The sequence below is a fragment of the Alexandromys fortis genome, unplaced genomic scaffold (genome assembly GCF_014885135.2).
Source record: "Alexandromys fortis isolate MF-2015 unplaced genomic scaffold, M_Fortis_MF-2015_v1.1 scaffold_76, whole genome shotgun sequence".
Lineage (NCBI taxonomy): Eukaryota > Metazoa > Chordata > Mammalia > Rodentia > Cricetidae > Alexandromys > Alexandromys fortis.
This window is the reverse complement of record NW_026067997.1, coordinates 2,404,058-2,428,763: the sequence shown is the minus strand read 5'-3', so window position 1 is coordinate 2,428,763 and position 24,706 is coordinate 2,404,058. Positions and strand designations below refer to the sequence as shown.

The 24,706-nt window shown below is 41.5% G+C and overlaps 1 protein-coding gene across 2 annotated transcripts in view; it reads right to left on the bottom strand.

Moving 5' to 3' along the window:
• The window catches only part of Zswim6 (zinc finger SWIM-type containing 6), a 173,430-nt gene that overhangs the window by 5,655 nt on the left and 143,069 nt on the right, over positions 1 to 24,706 (bottom strand). The window contains exons 5-12 of one of the 2 annotated variants that reach the window (XM_050160471.1): positions 17,951 to 18,130; positions 13,647 to 13,823; positions 13,183 to 13,371; positions 10,497 to 10,643; positions 8,561 to 8,821; positions 4,295 to 4,430; positions 926 to 1,083; positions 124 to 287 (exon numbers count right to left, since the gene is read on the bottom strand). In XM_050160471.1, the coding sequence (XP_050016428.1) occupies positions 124 to 287; positions 926 to 1,083; positions 4,295 to 4,430; positions 8,561 to 8,821; positions 10,497 to 10,643; positions 13,183 to 13,371; positions 13,647 to 13,823; positions 17,951 to 18,130 (1,412 nt within the window). The remainder of the gene's footprint in view (positions 1 to 123; positions 288 to 925; positions 1,084 to 4,294; positions 4,431 to 8,560; positions 8,822 to 10,496; positions 10,644 to 13,182; positions 13,372 to 13,646; positions 13,824 to 17,950; positions 18,131 to 24,706) is intronic. The other variant, XM_050160472.1, reaches the window with a different exon arrangement.

The window sequence follows — 24,706 nt, the reverse complement described above, 5'->3', positions numbered from 1 at the left end:
GGAAGACAGTGCTGTCTAAAAGTCCATCACACTCAGGCTCTAAAGAGTCACTAAAAACGAAAATGAACACAAGCCTACGAGGCTGTTAGCAGCAGTCTTTGGTGCCCCAAGAAGGCCCAGTACCTGCAGGCCCAGCTCCAGAGATACTTTCAAAAGAGTGATGTCTGGCAAACTGTCCATGAGGGTTGCTATTTTAAATGCATCCTGGGCAAGCTTAAAGATGTGTGATGAGGAGTGAATGTTTTTCTGGATGGATTCTAATACTGTTTCCAGCCTCCGAACATCGCCTGCAACGAACAAGGGAAAAGCAAATCAAACTGAGTCAAATGAAGGTGAGGCAACGCAAGAAAGAAAAGCCATACACAGGAGAAAAGGACACAGAACAAAAGGCACACGCTCATTTACCTGGGGTGCGTGCAGCTGGTGCACATGTTAGAACTAAGTCACTGCAAAGACTGTAAACCATCTTAGCCTCACAGAACTATCAGCCGAGACACACCCTCAGTGACTAAAAGCATGCATAAACCAGAACCAACCAACATGTGGGTGGGGGTGGGGGTGGGACACGGACCAACAGCTCTCCTAGCTTCTGTTTATGTTCTGTAGTTAGTACTTTAGAGACAAAAAAACTAACCAAATCTTTTATTCTATTTCTAAATCTCAATGACTTAATGTTTTTTGTTGGGGGGACGGTGTTGCATGGTAGGTACCATGATAGCTAAATAAGATAAAGCCAGGCTCAAATAAGTAGCACCCATTTGCCTCAAGAGTAAAGTATGAAGTCATTATCTCTAAAAAGATTCTTTGAAACTTATCTGCTAGTAACCACTGTGGAGAATTTGACTTAAAAGAACAACAATTTCTGGGGAAAAAGAAAAGACAGTGTAAACCAATGAAACAATGAGGTTTCCGGACATTACACTACCTTTGGCTGCAGTTAGCATGGTGGATGCCAGTTCACATTGCTGGGATTCAATGTGACTTAAAGTGAACCAACGAGGGTATCGGTTGGGGACAACTGACGCGATGTGGTGGGGGCGGGTGAGGTCTCCTGTTGGAGCAGTAGATTCCAATACTAGTAACCTGCAATGAGAAGGAAGGCAGGGTCGTTCAGTCGTTACCCATCCTCCCCTGGCCACATGACTAGCCAGAAGAAGCCGGGCTTATAGGTAGACACTTATGGAGATGGGTCCTGGCTGGGCTCAGTTCGGGGAGCTGTGCCGCTCACCACTTAAACCTAGTGATTTCCTTTCATCTTATAGCAGCACCAAGAAAACTGTACAACATTCAGGGAAATTCAGACACACAAGAATTATGAAACATGAGACTTTATCTCCATGTACTAGTTTTGAATCTTATCACTCATTAAAAAAAAAAAAAAAAGCCAGATGGTGGTAGCACTTGCCTTTAGTTCCAGCACTCAGAGAGGCAGAGGCAGGCAGATCTCTGTGAGTTCAAGGCCAGTCTGTTCTACAGAGTGAGTTCCAGGATAGCTAGAGATACACTGAGAAACCCTTTTACTCTTTTTTATTGAAAATAAAAAAAAGAATAAAGTGGATTTACAAGAGAGAGCACTAGGTAAAAATCTTAACTTGTGAAAATATAAAGGTAAGGATAACAAAATGACCTCCTTTCTATACATTTGCCTTTGCTAATGTAATTAGTTCCTATGACTTCAGGAATCTGGAGTTAGACTATGTTCTAACAGCCAGAGGCTGAACAGAACTGAGCATAAATTTATGATCTCTGGCTTCAATCTATGTTGACAATAAACAATTCTTGAAAACAAATCACATTAGTGATTTCTCCTCTAGCTGGAATAATGCCATAAGAATCATCAACACATTGGCTTTGTTAGCCAACTAGTATTAGAGACTGTGAAACAGGAGCTGGAGACCCCAAGAGTGAGGGTTGGAGAATACTGCTGGCCGCAGGTCCCGTTTTTACTGTGGGTCAAAGAACATTAGGCAGTATGACAAGGTGGAGGATGAGGAAGGAAGAATTCTGGCAGAGTTGCTAGGCTACTCTTTATAGAATTCAAGAACGCCAGTCTCCCTAGCAGAGTCTTGCCAGACTTGCTATAGAGGAGAGCAGGCAACAGCCCTGTGATGAGACAGTGAGGACAGAAGCTGCCCTCTCTCTTCAGGACTAAGAGGAAAGCATGCATGCTCCGTCTCCCTCTTCCTTCCCCACTTCCTGGCTACCCTGAAATACTCAGGCACTTTTGTTCCCTATGTCCTATCCAAAGAAGGTCCCTGGGCAAGGTGCCAGGAGCAAGGAGGAGAGAGCAAGGAGGATAAGGCAGTCCCTGTGCCCTGCTAGTGCCCTCTTGCTAGGGCTCCCGACATCCATCAGGACAGTAGATTCTGTTACGTAAGCCAAAACCACAGGAACATGATACGATGCTGCCTCGCCCTTTACTTTACAGGGGTAGTGGCAACAGTACCTCACGTTATAACGCTAACTGTCTTCCCCTTAAAACAAGAGTGGAATTCTTAGGATTAGAGTAAGCATGTAGGTGAATCTGTCCCCCAGAAGACTTCTATTCCAATTTCTACAAGTGGGAGTCTACACTCACTTATGAAAGTGTGCACTAAAACATAAACCAAGTGGAATCAAACAGTTTCATGTGGGAACTGCTACTCATGTTAGCTACTGGCTGACTTTTTGACAATTTAGAGATCAACAGATTATTAGAAGGTTCCTCTAATAAATTACTGATTTCTCCAGTGATCTAGAAATGCATGTGATATTACATGTCGGTCCTGAAACACTGCCACACAGGTACACACACACACACTCGTGCACACACACGTGCACACACACACTCGTGCACACACACACACTCTCTACCCTAAGCCTGCATGAATATAATGGCACAATTGATTAACACATGGTACTTACACAAGTCTAAGACAGATGGATGCTAGACAACTTTGAAGATACTGGTAATTCTTAGGCAAGGATTCATGTGTCAATCTTGTATCGATTACAGACAAGGACAGAAAGTTACTTCTTATGGGATCAAACCTACTCAAGCTTTTAGATCTATACAAGGCTTGTCTTTAGTCTATTATTATAATATATAACCTGAACTTTCCATTAAAAATGTGAGTCATTTATTCATTTACAACAGCAAAAGGGAAAGGCTAAAGCTTTAAGAACAGCAGATCTCCCTTCAGGCCCTTCAAGCTGAACAGCTTACACAAGATTTAAAAATGAGCTCTTAGGAGCACATCAAAAAGCATCCACATTGAGCAAATTCTTGGTAAAAAATAATTATTTGGTGAATTAATTTTTCAAAGGAAAATGAGAATAAGCAAGTGAGTAGGCAGAGACCATTTTCATTGCCATGACCAAAATACTGAAGAGATGGAGGCAGTGGAGGTGGTGAACAGATCCTGAGAGATGCCTAACCTGACACACCCCAGCTGGCCTCAGTATGCACTCATGTGTCCTGGACACACCCCAGCTGGCCTCCAGTGTGCACTCACGTGTCCTGACACACCCCAGTTGCCCACCAGTGTGCACTCATGTGTCCTGGACACACCCCAGCTGGCCTCCAGTGTGCACTCATGTGTCCTGACACACCCCAGCTGGCCTCCAGTGTGCACTCATGTGTCCTGGACACACCCCAGCTGGCCTCCAGTGTGCACTCACGTGTCCTGGACACACCCCAGCTGCCCACCAGTGTGCACTCACGTGTCCTGGACACACCCCAGCTGCCCACCAGTGTGCACTCATGTGTCCTGACACACCCCAGCTGCCCACCAGTGTGCACTCATGTGTCCTGACACACCCCAGCTGCCCACCAGTGTGCACTCACGTGTCCTGGTAATGCAGGGGCCCTCCTCAACTAGTGCTGCAATGTGGGGGTCACAAGTTCCCCTTGATTACCACACTCCCTTTAGATTTGTTATTTATCATATTTAAAAAAATTCTTTAAAAAAAACAATTCATCATTCAGGAAGAGTTAAACTAATATCCTGTGATTAAATTGTTCTGAAGTTGTACTTTATTACCAAATTCTACCATTAAGAGAAAAGGCTATGGTGGCCATAGTCTAACAGCAGCTAAAAAAGAGTCGCCCCCCCCACCCCGGCCCCACCTTTACATTAAAGGAAAATCACAACACAACGCACAGCTCGCCTCACAGTTCAGGAAGCAAGAAAAGGGGATCTTAAGCTACTCTGTTGCCTCTAAGACACAGGACTGAGTGTGAGGTCAGCTGGCAGCCAGTCTCTCCCACTGGGGACACGGACGGCCTCTGCTGGGCTGGGCTGTGGGTACATACCGCATCGCTCTCAGTGCAATTTTGTATGCCAGTTCAGCATCATGAGGTAGCAGACAGGTGAAGAGATACTTGGCAAATGTGTGCATTGGAACACTCTCCCGGTGGATTATTTCACCTAAACCACTGTATGGGCCAGCTGTGGAAGAGAACACACACAGTTTACATTCCTAAAGAACAAACGAACACTTCTTACTAACTGCATCTAAAAACCTCATGAAAATTTATAGCTACTTTGAACAGTATTTCAAATTCCTTATGTAAATAAATGTACAGCTAATTGAGCTAAGTATTTGAACTAAGTAACAGTAGAAAGAAAAGCAGTTCTTAGTTAAGGCTCTTGAGGGTACAGTACCCAATATAGGCTTCACGTCATCAACAGTTCCCCAAGTGTCCCGATGCTAAAATAGGAACCAGGGAACTGACAAGGCAGAGCCCACACACAGCACAAGGATACCTGATTAAGGGGCCCTTTGAAGCACAAAGTCTTGCAAGACTTGAGAAAGTTCTTTCTCAGTACATGCTAACTGGGTATCCAGACACAGAAATGCACAGAAGGCTGCTTGGCTAAGGAACCTGCAGCTTGACCCACACGGTTTTAGGGCCGCACGGCATGCTAGGTGCAGAAAAGGGCTCCGTCTCACGTGTGGGAGGACGTTGGGCCCTCAGCACAAAGTCAGTACACTACTGCTCCTAATAAGTAGAAACAGCAATTCCATAAAGTGGTTAGGAAGGAGTCAGCCATTCGGTATTCACCATAAGCAAAAGAAAAACATTAAAATAATGGAAATGTACTCTTCTGGCTCCAGCAGGCCAATTTTGAAAGCAAAATCACATTTAAGCTGTCAAAACTCATTTCTTAGTAAATTCTGACAGGTGCGGTGGCAGCACCGGGCCCCCGTGTGCTCCCCAAATGCTTCTCTCGAAGGGAAGTACAGACTTTGGCTTTGAAAGGAAACCACAGTGGTTAGTTCTAACACTCAACACTTAGGTGTTCTGAGGGTTAGTTACTGTAAAGTGTTTAATAAATTAAGTTTCCACGTCACCTCTGGGTAACATTTGTTTCATGAGTTCAAGAATTATGAACCATGACACTGTGGCTCAGAGGACACAATACATTTGTTTTCTATGAGAAACAGACTGAAAGAATTCAGAATGCAAGAAATGCAGTTCACAAAAAATGGTGACGCAAGTTTCCTGGACTCAGTTTCAGGTAGGAGAGAGACATATTCTAGAGTGATCTAGAAGTCATTTAGTAATTCAATTCTCAGATTAGTATTTTTTAAGTTATTCACTATTTAAATATTTTGAAAATCATAAACCACTCATATTAACCTTAACCAACTATAATCCATGACACATTTCTAATGTTGCCAAATCTACAAATCTTTGTAAGACATTTAAAAATGTTTAGCTACACACTATTTGTGAAAAGTAGATAGTGTTATATATGTACCCTTTGTTCACAAAGCAGAATTACATTATTGAAGTTACTGTGATGAACTAAGTGTGTATGAATTTCCAAACTCATATAGTAAAACTCACCTCAATGTGAACATATTTTGAGATGCAGACTCTGTGAACATTTAAATGAGGTCCTAGAAGCAAGACACTGAAATAACAGGCCTTTTTGCCCAGCTACAAACTCTTTGAGATACAATAATGACTGGCTTGGCAAAATACGCCCACTCACTGGTCCAACAGTGGTAGAAGTGTCATGGGAGTACACACCACTTTCTGTATTTAAGGCCTGCTCCAAAAGTCAAAACCCAAACGTGGACCAAGAACCTGTGCCTAGACCTCAGAGGAAGTCCTCACAGGCCTTCGTGGGAGGTCCTCATGGCCCTGAAGACAGTCTGCAATTACTTCTAAGGGCTTATCAATACAACCACAGATTACTGTATCTTTCAGTCCCCATCACAGAAACTTCCTTTTGATATAGCTGGCAACTGACAGAGTCACAACTGCTCAAAATGCAGAGTCCAACGGACTGAAATGACCAGCCCTACGTGGGACATATATGACACAGTCCTTCCTCCCTAGGATTAGGGACCACTGTGGGTGGGTGGGGGGACAGAGAGACTGAGAGCCAGAGGCAGTGATGGCTACAAAGATACCGCTTTCTAGACACAGCAGAGCAGTGGCCCCTAAGAACTGAAGCAGCTGTGGCTCTAGTCAGATACAGTACCAGTGACAGGAGAAGAGCAGCATCAAGTCCCACCCCTGGCCGAGAAGCCTTTAACAACTGTAGCTGCGGGGAGAGCATCAGTTTCTCTCAGCTTACAGCTCCTGGCAGGCTCCCCTGCTGCACTGGAAGACCACACATCTGAGAGTCCATGTGAGCAGCACAAACTAGACCTGCTTTCTTTAAAAAAGAGCACACAAAATGGGTGTGTAGGGAAGGAGGGCAGGGACCTGGGAAAGGTTGGAAGAGGAAAGTAAAGAGGATTCAAAATTCCCAAAGGACTAATTTTTGTAAGAAGCGTGGGGAAAGGTCAAATAGCTCTTTCTGCCTCTGTCAAGTGAGGACAGACAGAGGTCTTCATGCCAGACACACAGCCCTCTTAAGCAGAACTGGCCAACACCTTGGTCTTGGATTCCAGTCTCTGAGTTTCCAGAACACTGTTAGAAATAAAGACACTGCCTACACTACCCATCTGCCACAGACAGGCACAGCACCGGGTGACTGAACCCCCGAGGTCCATTTCACCACAGGACAAACGACAGCAATCTACGGGGCAGACTACCCGTACCCATCACTCTCCACCACTGCCTTTCAGGGGTCCCTTTAACCATGAAGTTACCTCTTTATTATTCAGAGAAAGCCAGAATGCATACTCGACAAGTGAAACACTAGGTTAGGTTATGGAATTACTCTTAGATTAATAATGGCTGTATGCCCTGAATTCAAGTGTACTAAAATAACAAAACCCTGACATCTGTCAAGAGTCACACTCCAACCACACTGCCCTCTTCTCAGGCATCCAATCTGCTAAAAAACTCCTGATCCTCATAAAGACTATAAATGCAAGGGGGACGCCATGAGCTCATGGAGTCAACTCACTAATGGAGCTGGTTATCTTTGGTATGTACAGAAATGGCCCACAGCCTTCCTGTGAATGCCCCAGTCCTGTCCCTGCTAACCCTTGGACCCTAGAAGGCCAAGAAAGGGGAGGAGGCAGAGACTCCACTCCCCCGACCTCATAGACAGAGTTCTTATTTAAAAAGTAGTTAAACGATCTAGACTAGTCTTGACAATAGGCAGGACATGCCTTCAACTTTAGATAGAAACAAACAAAGGTAAACAATGACAAACTATAGGAGAGTACTTCAAAATTTAAAATCAGAACTCCCCACCCCCCATGAAGAATCATATTAAGGTTTAGTTTAAGAACATTTTTCATTTAAAAATATATATATAAATATATATTTGAAAATATTTTCTTTCAAATGGATCTGTAGCTTTGGACAAATGCAGAGGTTTTAAGATAGTATTTTCTCTACAGACACAGAATGTCAGCACACTTTACCAAGCTGTCTCAGACAAATCCTACCATCACAGCACACATCTCAAAGAGAAGCCAGCTAAATTTGCACACGCTACGCTACACCAACTACGCCGCCTTTCTGAGAAAACACTATCTCGACAACAGTGTCGGCCAAGCCTAAACACAAGTTTAGAGCCTTTAAATTACCCAGGCCTGATAAAACCAAAAAGATCTGCCTTTACTTCTGATAGTCTATGAAGGCTTCTCCTTAGGAAACCTACACCTAGTGACTCCCGGGACATTATTAAAGAGAAGTAGAAAAACCATTCCTGTAGTCTCTCCAGTTCTTTGTTGGCAGGTGCACAGGACACCAAGAGGCCAGATGTTGTTTAACAGCTAATAAATCTACAGGAATACCACTCAGCTTCCACTTTATTATTTACTTGATCAAGCAAAGAGGAACATGGGTACCAATAATATCTTACTAGATGTAAACACTGCATCATCTCCGGAAACACAGCATGAACAAAGCAGTCCTTTACCAAGCAAGTGACATTAAATGGGCTGATTTCTAACAAGCTATCCTATGCAGAAACCTAAATCAAATGACAAAAACCTAAACATTTCTATCTTCAGTTGGTTGACAGGTTTCTTAGTTGAGCAAGTCTCAGATGCTATGATTGTATTCAAGAGGACACCCATCATATTCAATGCATCTACACAGTGCTCTTAACAAAACAAAGATTATTAATACATTGACCAGTCCCCTTTATCACGCTACCTTCTAACAGGAAGACTGCTTGTTTGCGAAAAATTTTCACCAGTGTGTCATCCAATTCAATTTCCTGAAGCTTAGAAATGAGCTGCTCTTCATTCCTGCAAACTTTCTCTTGAGTGTACAGCCCATCAGGCATGATCCGCTGCTGCCCCAGTCCTATCAGGGCCACTTCCACAGCCAGCGTCACATAGGATTCCCCTTCTTCTAAGAACTTGTGTGCAGGCAGATGATGGTATTCCAGGGACTTGCACTGCCCCACGTTTTCTATAAAAGGACACGAAAATGGACTTAGGTTACATCTGATGCAATTATATGTTCCAATCAGTACTAGCAAATGATCTGAGAATCCTGAGAAAGCCAGAACATCCAATTTTTATGTTAAGATGCATTGCTTTCTAGCCAGTTTTTAGGGACAGGGTTTCTCTGTGTAACTGCCCTGGATGTCCTGGAACTATATCTGTAGATCAGGTTGGCCTTGAACTCACAGAGATCTGTCTGTCTCTGCCTCCCAAGTACTGGGATTAAAGTCGCATGCCACCACCATCTAGCTAGCATATTTTAAACAGTTACTATGGATGATAAAAATATGTATGTTCTGTGGAAATAGTCAATAGTTTTATCTCATTGAAAATGAGCTATCAAATAAAACTATAGATGTAAGAAAATATGATACTAAGGATCTTAAGGAGTAAAGAGATAGTAATTAAACAAAAATAATATTACATGCTTCCAGAGTTACAAATAATTCACTATACTGCATATCCAATATATGCTAATAATAAAAAGTTAACTTTAAAAATTACATGATGATAATGGCACATTTTTAAGATTGGTGTGAAAAATGTTTTCATACTTTGACTGCATGCTAAACCCCCAGTGAAGTCAGTGAAGAACGGAGCATCTGTAGGTCAGCTTCAGGGTCCTTCTGTTACTCAGAGTCACTCAATGAAAAGAGAGCTGCTCTCGTCTCTGTCCAGGAGCCTCCACTCGAGATCCTACCTCCAGTCGTCCGACTCACATCTGCCACCCTCCCCACAGAAGGCAGCTATCAAGGGCAAAACCAAGGTGGACAAGATAATCAAACCTGTTTCATCTCATCGTAGGACCGACAAAGGATAATTTCACTCTTCCCTACCCCTGCCTTGGGTAATGTTTTGAGGGATGATTCTGAATTCCCATGAGACCAAAGAAAAAAATCTCAAAACACCACTTTAAAGGAATATATGATGCCAAACAAATTTGAAAGATATTTAACAGTTCTCTTAAATTAGACCTTAAGTCACTTTTCATATAAGTTTCAAGACAAACTTGAAAAACAATTAAGTATTCTAGTTCTGAATGCTATGTACCCAGTCTATGTATGCGTGTGTGTGTGTGTATGTACGTATGTATGTATGTATGTATGTATGTATGTTTTAATCAAGGTTGGACAAGTCATAAATGCTACTAAATTCTTAGTGTAGTATCATGTGCCAAAAAAGAGTATTTTTCTGGTTACATCAATTCTGAAGATTTTCCTATTGGGGAAGACTACACAAGGCACGAGCACCCACTTCTTAGCTCTCACTAACCCACTGATACTATCAACTACATGGTTTTATAACCATGTTATATGCTGCAGGGGAAGGAGAGATGGTTCAGCAGTTAAAAGCACTGGCTGTCCTTCTGGAGGACCCTAGTTCAATTGCCAGCACCCTCATGGCAGCTCACAATTGTCTCTAACTCGAGTTTCAGGAGATCTGACGCCATCACACAGACATACATACAGGCAGGCAAAACATCCAAGTACATAAAATAGGAATCAATAAATCATTAAAATATGTCTATGTGCATACATACATATACACACACATACGCACTCACATAAAAATAAAAACAAAGCTGAACATCACTCTGGGTTTAGAAAAATACAAGAACGAACAAGTGCCAATGGCTTTACCTGTAAAATCTGGGAGCCCAGAGAAGGTTTCATCCTCAGTGAGGCAAGCCTCCATGAGGCTGCTGAAGAGAGTGCCCACGGGATCTAAGGGGTGTCCAACCCAGCCTTCCAGATTGGTTATTGAGGTTATACTTTTATGGGGTAGCTCTGTTTAAAAAAAGGAATCGAAAAATGAGGAGAAAGGAGATGGAGAGAAAGATAATACAGACTGATTTAATAGCAGCATTCTGAAAAATTAATAATTAATTCACATGCAAAGCCCCTTTTAAAACAACACTACCACCACCAGTGGAATGGTACTATATATAATCTCCACCTTGTGAGCTGTTTTGAGTTGCAAAAGTTCATCTACCAACCAATCAATATAAATGATACTCAAGTCCAAGAATGGCTCCCCACATCTGTGTAATTCATGTGTTCAACATCATGCACTAATAGTCACAGGACTGTCATACTATAGAGAGACAGAGAATCCTGAGTTTTTCCCTAAGTAGCTAAGCATCCTGCCATCCTTGCTCCCGTGGGAATGTCATTAGAGACGGTTAAGAGGCCTGGACTCATCAGCTGGGTCCACATTGTCAGTGTGCCGGCACTCACTGGGTCATCCCAATGAGGAACGAGAGCAGTGACTTTGGGTTTGAGTTCTCAGAAAGGTCGTCATTTCCTTGGTTTCTGTCACTGACTTCCATACGCATAGCATGCACGAGAGCCAACATGACAGCGCAACAGTCAACTCTATGCTTGACTAAAAGAACTGTACACGGTTAAGGGAACTGTGTGTAGACAATCACATCTACAGGTGGGTAAGAAATACACTCCCTCAGAATCAGCTAACAAATCACGCCCGAGGGCACTGAAGACAGACACTACAGTTGCTAAGCAATGCCCTCTGTCTTTAATATTAGGACAAACAATAATAGCAACTCAGAGAAAGATACAGTCCTAGCAAAACTTAAGAGCTGCCCAAAACAAGTGTTGTCATTTGGAGGATGACACAGAAATGTGTCACGGACGGCCCAGCACTAGCTATAGCGTAACTGGTTCCTAGATAATCACAACAGTCTAATCTAATGTGAAGTGTACATTACACTTCAACAGTCTTATGTTTGGTGTTTCTTAAGTAGAACCCTCTTACAAATCAGGACTAAAAAACTAACATTCCTCAGAAAAATTAACATGGTTTCTAAAGAACAAATCAGACATAACCATCATGAGCCAATTTTCTACGTGAAACAGTACTGTGCATTCGCTCAGCCTGAAAGCACTCCTTTACACCATTCAGAAGCAGATACCCTGGGCCAGAGGCAATCTGTGTTTAGAGGAAGTGATTTCAGAAAAGCCTTCTACAGGGCCTAACAATATATCTCGGAAGCATGAGCAACACCATCACATATCGAGGCCACTGACTTTCGCATGTCCCTTTCTGTGGTCCACACTGTAGCTCTGGTATTACTTCCACTGTGACCCTGTGACCGACAGTGCCAGCAACTCACAGCACTTATGCCATAGAGGGAATTACAAGTTAGAGGCAGCACTTGCCCCAACTTCCAGCCCATTCCAACAACATTTATTTGTACTCAAGGTGGGTAATGCAAGTACCAAAGGATTAAAAACACAACTAAGAACTAAAGCCAACAGTAACTAGAGCTGTTCTTAACTTAAAAGGGGGGGGCAAAACCAAGTCACCCCAAGAAGTGTTTGCCTACAGAAGGAACGAGGAGTATGCAGTCAGGAAAAGCAGATGCATTCCACTATCTGGGCAGCAGCTGAGAACCCTTCGCATTACTATTATGGTATTTATTCAAAACCAGAAGGCTTCTAAACTGAGATACAGACAAGTTAAATGTGTCCTGTCAGCTGACAGCCCATCCAATGTCATTTGTAGAATTCGAAATAACAAAGCCGGATTTCACGTTTAGTAAAAGCATGTCCTCAAACACAAATTATTATGGCTATAAAGCTAAAGAATGCCAGGCTTTAAGACTTTCTAGAGAGTAGGGTGGTGATGGTGCACACCTTTAATCCCAGCACTCGGGAGGCAGAGGCAGGAAGATCTCTTTGAGTTTGAGGCCAGCCTGGTCTATAAGAGCTACTAGTTCCAGGACAGGCTCCACAACTACAGTAAAACCCTGCCTCGAATAAATGAATGAATGAATAAATAAATAAATAAATACTTTCTAAAAGTTAGTTGGTTTGCTCTCAGTGGCTCTCCGAGACAGACCATCTGCTGAGACCTGCTAAGAAAGGAGTCATTGACCAAGGGGTGCCCACCCACAATCTATTGCTGGGATTCAAGGATGGGCAGCCATTCTAGAGTTCTCAGTGTTAGAATTAAAACACTCGGGCACAAGAGAAGGTATCTGGCTTTCATACACCTTCATATTTTATAATGATCCAGAAATATCATTAACTATTCCAAAAATAAAAATTTCCTTAAAGAGTTATATGAGTTTTTATTTCTTTCAACATTCAACCAAAACAACTTAGTCTTTATTTTTAGAGATGCTATCAAATTTACCCTTTTTCCTTTGTCTTTACCCTATGTGTATGGGTGTCCTGACTGCATGAATGTCTGTGTGTCACATGTGTAAAGCCAAGCAATTTTAAGTTAAGTCAGGTCATTTCTACGGTTTCGCTTTTACACATCTCTCTTCCAGCAGAACATAAAACCAAGCTGCATCCTCACCAGGAATCCCATTCCAATAGAGACAACCTCGTCCACAATCACCTTTTTTTTGAGTCCGGAACATTTCCAACTGTTTCTGTTGCTGTCGCCGTAATGTGTTCACAATAGCTATTGCTAATCTCAGGGCTTCTCTGGGGTACCCATGAGAGCGCAATGCATCCACTCTTGCACAGGCTGTCGGAACATGCTCTACAACAAAAACCCAGAGGGGGTAAAGTTGACACTGTCTGATACATCCAGAAAAGCAGGCTACTGTGGTAAGATGTTTCTCCCCAAATACCATAGAAGATGATATGGGAAACCATTTCTGAACTGGGATCTGAATGAAAATTTCAGCCCCCTTTGCCAAGCATTCATCCATCTCCCACTGAATGCCTCAATTCTCCGCCTCCCACTCCAATAATGCTATAGAAACTAAACAAAGAAGTAAGTCATGGAAATGTCTTTCCGGTTTGGCCACTTACCATGCCAGAGGGGCCACCCTCGGGAGTCAAAGAGGGAGTTTTCAGTGTCGTCATGGTAACAGTAGTTGGTGTACAGGTCACTGCTGATAATGTGCTGCAAGTGACTATCCTGCCAGTGGAGATCACATGCCTCGATGGCTCTGGTGAACACTGTCCGATGGGGCCTGTTCGATGAATCTGTTTTTTCCGCAATTCAGAAAGCCGTGTCAGCTATTATTCACATGTGAATAAATCAGTCACACCATTCTGTGGCCAGATGTTCATGAACACACCCACACACACTGTCCTGCACCCCCTAAGCAGAAGGGGGAAGGGTGAGTGAATATTCTCACATCCTAATTCTAGAAGGCAGTCAGCCTAAAGAGCATCCAGTTACTCACTGGCTTCATCAAACCAAACATTCTGCAGCCACTAAAAGCTAAGTTCAAGGCATCCTGCAAAACGAATTGTCAAGTCTAGTCTCCATGCCAAATATACTCAAAAGAGGCACTCAGCTTTAAAAAAAGAAAAAAAAGTGAAAACTCACTGCTCCCCACTTCTGAGGTGCTGTGTTGGGCTGCCCCTGATGGGATCAACAGCTCTCACAAACACTGTGCAAGAGATGCGACACCAGCCATGGAACCTTTCAGGAAGATGCAGTCAGCCTTAAAAATATGCATAAGGGTTGTGCTTTTGGTTGTATTTTTTAACTATATTGTGCGGTTTTGCACAATTAAAACTATTATGCTTCTTGGGATATAATGATTAAATGCCACTTTATATCCCAAAGGGCATAAATGCATATGTTTAACATTTCACAAAGCCACACAACATAGCTACAAAACAAACCAGCGCACTTACCTTGCCCCTACAGGCTGTCTCCTGACTCCTGGGCAGGTTCCATGACTGGTGTGATGTCCCCGGCATAATGCATGCCGGGGCATCACAAGAGAGCAGAAGCATACAGTCCGAAGGGGGTTCAAGGTTCAGGACCTGACGAAGAAAAGAAATGTTTGGGGAATAAAGACCGTTCTCACCTCAGCTCCTTGGATTACTCCGTCCCTAAAGAGACTACAGGCACTCCCGCCCCTTGGGCCCCAATTCTAAACTCACCTTCAACTGTGGCACAAGGATCCACTAAATCATGGGGCAGTCAACAGTCATTTATGTATACTTAATTTTGATCAAGTACAGGCCCCCTGCACTGCTCTCTGAGACTCTATTGAATAAGGAGCAAACTGTGGAGCTTCCTTATGGCAAGGATTATCTTCCTGCCCCTGGACCTGTGTGAGCAGATAGCCGGCAAACCACGAACAGCAAACACAAGCGTGTGGCGAAGAAGAGCCTAGAGAATTCATCTATCTAGGTTGCTCGGGGAAATTGAGCAGAAAACACCACGGCTTGTCAGGATCCCACAGCCAGGTACTGCTAAGAATCCAATACACCCCTTACTACGCGTTCAACTAATGCAGCCACCTACGATAGCTGTTGGCAGTCTATCAAAGACATTACTGCAGGTTGATCTCATTAGTTATCCATATCTAGAGGAAGACGTATCGAAGTGCACAGATGACAGATAAAGAGACATAAGCGATCATCTTCTGTGACTCCGGACTAGGATCCCTGCTGGCAGTAGACTGATGACCACCCTGCAAATTGGAAGACAGGCCCAACCTGTAGCAGCCTTTTGTCAAGCAAAATAAATAAATTAAAAAAAAAACAGTTTGGGGACCTCTCATAATTAAATGTCCTAAAATTCAAGTATCCTGAAGGTACTTTTAAATGACCTTAGCACTTAAAGTTTATTTCAAATTGCAGAGGTAAAACTTAAAACTAAAGAAACTTCAAAATAGCAACTTGATAATACACTGTGAAAGAGGGAGTTAAGGGCTCCAAGTACTGACTTGGTTCTCTATCTGGGGTGCCAATACGAGCACGTAGTGTGCTCTCATTAGAAGAACAAACCACGCTGTTCCTGTTTCACGGCAGCACAGAGAAAAATGGGGAACGTACACAGCTTTTAAAACCAGTTTGCTCCAAGATACCAACAGAACCGACAGCCACAAAAAGACTAAACTCTCACAAAACTTTAAGTGACCACAGAGGGCATATCACACAAGAAGCATAAAAATTAATACATATGCATTCATAAGCATTAAAAATTAACTATCTATAACAATAAATAGGAAATTTGGTAAAGTGTGAAGGGAGTAATTCTTTTTTTTTAAACATCTACAAAAATCAAACTGGCTTTCTCCTGAGAGAGTATGATCCTGATGCCCTTCACTCGCCTACTAAGTCACCCTAGTCACGGTGGGCATCAGAAGCCCTGCCTGTACTCTAACACATCTGTCCCACAGGCACAGTGACCTCAGTGCCATGCTATGGCTTTGGCCTCTAAGTCCCCAGGCTCTGCTCTGGAGAGGTGCTCTAGGTATGAGTAAACATGCCCTCTGTAGGATGGTAGCCAGCACGCTCTGCAGGAATGGCTCTTCTCACAGCCTCTCAGAAAGGGCCGTCAAAGTTCTGCTAAAAGCAGACACGCTGGTGCCTTTGGCACAATAGCCGCAAATACTGCCTCTGAAATATAGACCTGGGTTTACACTGCCTAGACCAAACTGTAAATGAACTCTGGTGTCCTGGAGGCCACATCACTTCTTTAAATGTCTTGGTGTTTTGCCTCCTTGTGAGTCCATGCCCACAGAGGCAGAGAGTGTGCATCAGATCCCCGGAACTGGAATAACAGGTTGTAAGCGACTATGCAAGCACTGGGAACTGAGCTCAGGTCCTCTGCAAGGGCAGTTAGTGTTCCTAACTGCTGAGCAATGTCTCCACAACCATCCCAGTTTCTAAAACCTACAGAATTTTCATATTAAACCCAAAGTAACATCATAAATAGAAAGTAAAATGCAAAGAGTAGGGATATCAAATTAGCATCCCTCCAAAACAGCAGCAACCAAAACTCAAAAATAAGAAAATCTCCAATTACAAAAACAAAAGATTAAAGATCAGCTATGGAGACATTAAAGAACCTTTCCCTAGCAATAAAAAAAAAAGAATGTTAACCAATTAAACCTGACAACTTGAGAAAAAAAATGGAGATTTGAGATGGTACATCTAAGTATTAAATAAAATTACCATGGGCATGATATAGACAGGGTGGACTTCAAATACAACTTGAATAACACTATAATACTTGAATTCCCAGCACTCGGGAGGCAGAGGCAGGCAGATCTCTGTGAGTTCAAGGCCAGCCTGGTCTAGAAGAGCTAGTTCCAGGACAGGAACCAAAGCTACAGAGAAACCCTGTCTCGGGTGGGGGGGGGGACAAAGCCTGCCAATAATCTTTCTAGGCCCTGAAACCTCTTTTGATTGGACTAGTGCTGTGGACTTTCTTTGTAAAGACAAAAACACTGTTAACAACACACTTGAACTCAGCACACCACATAGCATCTCCTTTAGGAATATCAGCTCCTCTGTGGCCAGCAAGGAATGTATGATTCTGGGTCCTCCCAATGTTGACTCCAATCCTGCTTCTATCGTGATTTAAGTCACTTTCAAGAACCCCACCAAGCATAGCATCATGCATGAATACTGGTATGAGTTACTAAATGACAGTAGATTTGGCCAAGACTTAACAAGTTAAGAGTGTGATTCTGAAAAAGACCAGAAATTTCAGGAGCATCTCAAGAGAAGAAAGTCAAGCAAAGGGGTAGTTTGTTTTTAAAGAGTGGAAGAGAAACTGAAATAATAGGATAAAATAATAGATTATTCTGGAAACATCTGGGAACATTTCTTGGTTGTCTCAGAGACTGGGGGGGCACTATTTGCCTACTGTGGGTGGGGCCAAATATACTACACAATCTTTTACAATACGCAATTTCCCTGATACAAATGCCAACAATATCACAGGCCCCTCAGTTTCAGTCTTCCTTGCTGTGAGTCTAAGAACTTCTAATTAAATGCACAATAGCCCAAATATGAATTGACCAACAAAGCCAGAAATGGTCACGTCTCAACACTGGTTTACATAATAAATATTACTGCCCTACTCTATATTTTTAATTAAAAAATAAAATTCAAACTAAACTATTATTAGATCATTTTAATAGACACCACTACATAGGAATATCATATCTATCTATAATGTGTATAAAAAATAGTGTTCTCACTTAAAATTAAAATATAGGCATACATTCAAAGTAACCATGTATTGTCCTTGAATACGTCCCCACATTATCTGTTAACATTAATATATTATCTGTTAGCAAAACACGTACACAAAAGAGCAGGTGAGAATGGGCAGGATGCCACCGTGAACTCACCTTGGCTGGCATTTGCACCCTGAGGCAGGGCATTGGTTAAGTTGGGTAATTCACCACCATGATTTCCATCTTCCCAGGGACAGACATCAACACTGTTCCATTTTTTCAGCTGTTTTAGCCAGCTTGTCTTCTGCTCCAACTTACAGTGAGGGTTTAATACTATACACATCCAGAGAGCACCTAAAAAGGACAAAGAAATAAATTTCAAAAAACTACAAAAAAGGTTCAAGGTTAACAGCTTAAGAAAAATTTTGAGGGGCTAGAGAGATGGCTCAGAGGTTAAGAGCACTGGATGCTCTTTCCAGAGGTCCTGAGTTCAATTCCCAGCAACCACATGGTGGCTCACAACCATCTGTAATGAGATCTGGTGCCCTGTTCTTACGTGCGGGCATACATCGAGGCAGAATGTTGTATAAATAAATAAATAAATCTAAAAAAAAAGAAAAATTTTGAATCACTTCAAGACAGACACAAGTTTGTCAGTTCTCTAATACAAGACAACATACAGCTGAATTTTAAATAAAAGATCAAAGTGCTGTTACACATAAAGATGAGATGTAGTTCACAAGATCTACCTGTAAGCACCTTCTTATTTGTATTATACTTTATATACAAAAGTCAATAGCATAAACAATCCTAGGGTCCAAAACATGAAGTGTACACATTGGCCCTTCAATATAATATTCCATATCATTCTTTCCCCAAATTAAATTTACTTTCAGATTATCTTTGTATAATAAAGTTATACAAAGACTATATAAGAATAAAATTATACTATGGACACAAGTTCCTAGTATCCTTACAAGAATTTCAAACATTATGTTTATTAATTAGTATCTATAATTATGTGCATATGTACACACATTCTTATACAAACACACAAACACATACATAAACGGAGTAGTATCATTCAGGCTTAGAAGTCAGTAAAATAAATCTTTCACAAATAAGACTTAAAGCCAGGCATGAGGACACAGAGCTGTCATTTGGGAAACTAAGGCAGGAGAGTCACAAGTCTGAGGAAACTTGTGGTAAACAGTGAGTTCCAGAGTGGTCAAATACCGTATCAGAGACAATCAGACCAAACAAAATTAAAGTCAGCTCCATTAAGCACACTTTCCTAAGCAAATTGAATGGGTACCAATCTTCATATAATCACTAAATGCTAAAATACATATTAATAAACATTTTCCTAGTTTCTCAAAAATAAAAATTAAATCAATGGAAAGGAATAGCTAGCTCATAATTTAGATAAGATAATGATGAATTTATTATGATTTCTGTATAGTTCAAAAGAGTAGTTAACACAAATATTTTATAAATTTTAAAATATTAGTAACACCCCATAGCATTCACAATATGTTTTCTCTAGGAAGGCATGCATGAATGTCTCTGTTTTGATGGTTAACTGTCAGTTGGGTAAAAAAGGCAGAAATAAACAAAATTAACACTGTTTTCTTTGGCCAAAAGTGATGCTTAACAGTCTTTCATTTTTAGTGCACCTAATATTGTAAATATAAAACAGCTTAAAATAATTTAAAATAAAATACACAAAGTTTCTAAAAAATAGCTTCAACTTGTCTAAACCACAGACATTTATAATCTACATTTTAAATTTTTCATATGCCAGTTAAAAGCAAAACGTGGTCAGCCAAGATTGATATGGGAAGTCCTTCTGTATATGTGCTGCTTTTATTGTATAATGAATAAAGAAGCTGCTTGGGCCTATAACAGGGAAGAATAGAACTAGACAGGAAAACTGAACTAAATGCTGGGAGAAAGAAGGCAGAGTCAAAGAGAACCCATGTAGCCGCAGCAGGAGACAGATACCAGATGGAACTTTACCAGCAAGCCACAGCCACATGGTGATACACAGATTGATAGAAATGGGTTAGTTTAAGATGTAAGAGTTAGCTAGAAATATGCATAAGCTAATAGGCTAAGCAGCGTTTTAATTAATACAGTTTCTGTGTGGTTATTTCGGGTCTGGGCGGCTGGGAAACAAACAAGCAGTCACAGACAACACAAGATGGAGTGAGCTCTCCAGAAGCTCTCTTTCTCTCGATGATTACAATGAAAAACTCTGGACAAAGTCAAAAGCAGTAACCCAAGGTCTCTAAGAAAGTTATTTGGCCATCAGCAAGCTGGCCAAAGAGAGGGAGGAGGACAGACAGCAAGTGACCCATGTGGCTATTATTTTCATCACCTCTCATGTCTGGATTTGACATAGGATTAATAACTTCACACAAGGAACACTGCAGGGGCACATGCAAGAAAAAACAGACCCCCGCCCCCCCCCCCCCCCCGCCCCGTGTGTACTGGGAAAGAACACCCAGCCCAGGGCAGTTAAGGAGGGCTATCCCAGTCCTCATCACAGCACGTACACGAGACAGAACCTCAGAGCAACAGCTCAGGCGCCGACACACTGACACGGGAGCGCTCCCGCAAGTGCTGTGACAAGTATGGTCCCATCATCTTAGTTGGTTGTTTCAATTTTTTCACCCTCTAGGGAATTTTAATAGAATCTTGACTCTTACAATATTCAAAATGTCCAGAATCTAAAATATTGTCTTACAAAGAAATAAGAAAATGTGTCAACCCTCAAAAGAAAAATCAACAGATGTCAAGTAAGATGAGCGAGATGTTAGAATTAGACACTAGTCGTAGGAACTGTGGTCTATGAGATAAAGACAAAAGCAATCAGGAGGGACAAAAAACCCTAACACCATTCCCAGTAATGAAATAAAAACTATATAAAAAAGAATTAAAGAGAAATTGGAGAAGTGAAAACAGTATGTTAAATGAATTCATTGACTGGGACCAAAAGCTAAATGGTGATGACCAGGGAAAGAGACAGAAACTCCCCGTGGACGAACAAGGATACCTAGATGACAGCAGACAGAATCCTAAAGACAGGTGGGCAAATAGCAAAGGTTTCCTAGCATTTGTGTCACTGAATTCCAAGAAGAGGAGAAACAGAAAACCTTGGAATAAATGATTACTAAGACCATTTCAGATTTGCAGAATGATATCAATTTACAGATCTAAGAAGCCTAATCGCCCTCAAAAGCACAAAGAAAACCATGACCAACCATAGCATAATAAGCTACTGAAAGCAAAATAAAAACCAAACCAAACAAAATGAAAACAATGACAATAAAAGCCACCTACAGAATATCTGAGATATCCTATATTTCAAATATTAAAAGTAACTGGTGATTTCGCACCAGAACTCGCACAGGACAGAATACAATGGTTGAGTGTCAGAAGGAACTGAAAAGCCAATCCGGAACTCCACGGGCAGTGAAAACTCACCCAGAAATATGGTGGAACAGAGGCACTCCCAGAATAAGGAGAGCATAAAAGATCTGTTAGAAAAAAGCTAAAGCAAGTTTTTCTGATCAAAGAGAAACAACACCAAAAAGAAAGCCAACAATCTGGAAGTAAAGGAAGAATAACAGAAACGATGTCTAAGGAAATAGATTAGTTTTCCATCTTTGCTCTTTTGAAATCTGTATGAATATTCAAAACAAAAATTCAAAGTTTTAAAGATTTTTTAACTGCAAAAAAATATGTTAATAACTATAACATAAAGAGGGAGATAGAGATCTATGATTACTACACAATGTGGCAAAGGCAGTTAATTCAATATTAGGTGCAGGCATGTAAGGTCACTTGAAAAAATACAAAATAAAAGAATAACTAAAGTCAAATTTAACAAAAATCCAATTAAGATGAAGTTCATGAAAACCATTACAGAAAACAAGCATCAACTCTCCTGAAAGTTTGAGTGAAATGTGTCAGTGCAAGTTCATCAGCTGAGCAAATAAACCTGGTGTTTGGACTACTGGTGATGAGAAAGGCTATGTGTGACTGGGGACCAGTGGTGGATAGGAAATTTCCATGCAAACTCTATCTTTTTAAAAAGTGATTTTAGAAAACTGTAAAGTATAGAAAGACATTTCACAAAAGAAGAAATGAAGACTGGGCAATATGACAGGGGAAAATAAAACATGCTCAACATTATTTTTTTTTCTCTGATCTCCTTTTTATTTATTTATTTTTTTTTTTCATGCTCAACATTATTAATGACTAGAAAAAATGTAAGTTAAAATCACAGGCAGATACTCCTATTATGATGGTTACTGCCAAGAGGGAAAAAAAGGTTTGTTTGTAAGCCTAGCCTTTGATGGCTGAACCATCTAATCCCAGCACTTGGGAGGCAGAGGCAAGTGGATCTCTCTGAGTTCCAGGCCAGCCTACTCTACAGAGCTAGTTCTAGGACAGCCAAGGCTGCAGAAAGAAACCCTGTCTTGAAAAAAAAAAAAAACCCAAATTACATCAAAACCACTGGTTCGCAACTGCAAGGAGGCAAAGTACAGAAGTGTAAAGTAGTGAACTGTCACCCACAAAACACGCTTACCACGGGATCCAGACCTCGTTCCTACACACATATTCACGCAGGAACGTGGGAAAATGTACTTATAGTAGTTTGAGAACGAAGAAAGACTGAAAACAATCTGAACACCCTAACTAGTAAATGGGTCAACACTATGACATATCCATATAAAAGAGCCAACTGAATCATGGATATACTACACAGATGTGAATGTACTTTGGTCGGTGAAGAACCCATTTTAATGATGTTTCACAGTATGTGTTTCATAGTATAGAAATGGACTGCCCCTTCCTGATGGACAGCATCTTCCCGAGGCATCCCCACATGGCATAATGACCCCACAGGCCTCTTTCAAAAGGCAATAATTCCATCATGAGAGTGCATGTTCTAGTCGCCTCCAAGGCTCAGCCTCTTGGTACTATCACTTTGAGATTGTATCAGATATTATGTGAATCTGGGGTGGTTACAAATATTCTGACTGTAGCCTTGAGAAAAATCAAACTCAGAGAGGCTGGGTGCCTTTAATACAAGATCCTAAGTATTCTTGGCTTATTTCAATGACTTCTATATGACCCGAGGAGAAGAGAGATTCATAAAATGTGCCTTGGATTTTCATGCTTGCATTTCTCTAATTAGAAAATTTCCATTTTTTCAGGAGAATTTCTTTTCTTTTTTCCTTTCAAAAAACTTAAGTCTTTACTAATTTGCTTGTAATACCCTTTTACTGCTCACCTCCCTAAAGAGAGGTTTCATCCTGAATGGGTGTTCTTACTAGATTCAAGTTTAGTTCCATAATAGATACGGTCTTTTATCTTAACAGTCATTACCACAAAGGCTGTAATTAGCCTTAATAACCAAATTAACCAAATTGAGTAAGTCATTCTCCAAATTTTATTAATTCAGGGTCCTACTTTGGGCATTTATCTCTTTTCCCTCTAGTGTACCTAAAGTATTTGTTACTTTCAGGAAAGTTCTTTAACAATATCACCTGAGTAAATTGGGAGCATGGGGACCTTGGGAGAGGGTTGAAGGGGAGGGGAGAGGCAGGAAGGGAAGCAGAGAAAAATGTAGAGCTCAATAAAAATCAGTAAAAATAAAAGTTATTTAATGATAAAATCCCACTCTATGATTTCTCTGAAATGGTAACCCTTTCGAGGACTCCAAGGGAAGGTGGGAAGATGTGCTTATTAGTCAGCATTGCCAGGGCCCTGTCAGTATCAAATCTATGGTGTGCACATCACCCAGTTTCAGAATTATCCACGCCACATATCAGCTCTAGCTTTTTCTCCCACTGTGGTGATTTGAATTAGAAACGTTCCTTATAGGTTCAGGCATTTGAACATGATTCCCAGCTGGTCACATGGCTTGGAAGGTTTAGGTGGTACAGCCTTGCTGCAGGAAGTGCATCACAGGGGCAGGCTTTGGGACTATGCAGCCTTACCCTTCCTTCCCTTCTCTGCTTTGTGCGTGGTGGAAGGTGTGAGCCTTCAGGTTCCTGCAGCCATGCCTGCCTCTTGCTGTTGTATGATCTCCTGTCCCTATGGAGCTGTAAACTGACTCTTTTCTTTCATAAGTTGCCTTTGGCCATGTTTATTACAGCAACAGAGGAGTGACCAACATAGAAGTTGGCACCAGAGAGTGAGGCTATTGCTATAAAGAACCTGACCATGTTGGGTTTTTTTCTTTTGGAAAAATGTAGAAGACTAGAACTTTGGGCAAGAAAATTGATTGAAACTAGAACTTAAAAGAAGGAAATTCTAGTAAGAGTCCTGAAACAATCATGCTGAGAGAAAGATAAACTAGGCAGGCCCCAGATCAAGGTTTCAAATGGGGAGTAATATTAGCAGGTGCTTCAGAGGCCATTCATGGGAAATTTTTGATGAAAAATCTGGCTGCCTTCTGCCCATGTCCTGAGAACTTGCTTGACAAAATTTTAAAAAGTACTGGATCAATTTCTTTGGTGGAGGAGATTTTAAGACACCATAATGGTGAGTCTGTTGTGCAACTGTTACTGATTCCCCTTATGCAGGCCTACAGTGAGCAGAACAAGCAGCACAGGAAGAAACAAGAGTGTATAGTGTGGAGAGAGAAGGAGCACTACAAAGTTCAATGTTAAAGCCAAAGCACGCGCTGACAGCTGTCAATTTCTAAGGAAATTAGGCCCACAAAGAAAACCCTAGCTCTGCACTGCAACAAAGGCGTTCCTTGGGCAAGCTCACATTTAGCAATCTTCTGACTTCTGCAATAGAGCCCATGGTACTGCACATAGAAAGCAACTGACAAAGAAAAAATCTGACTGATGTGAGAAAGGGGGACAGGGACCTCTGGCAGCTGATGTGAGAAACAGGAGAGGGATC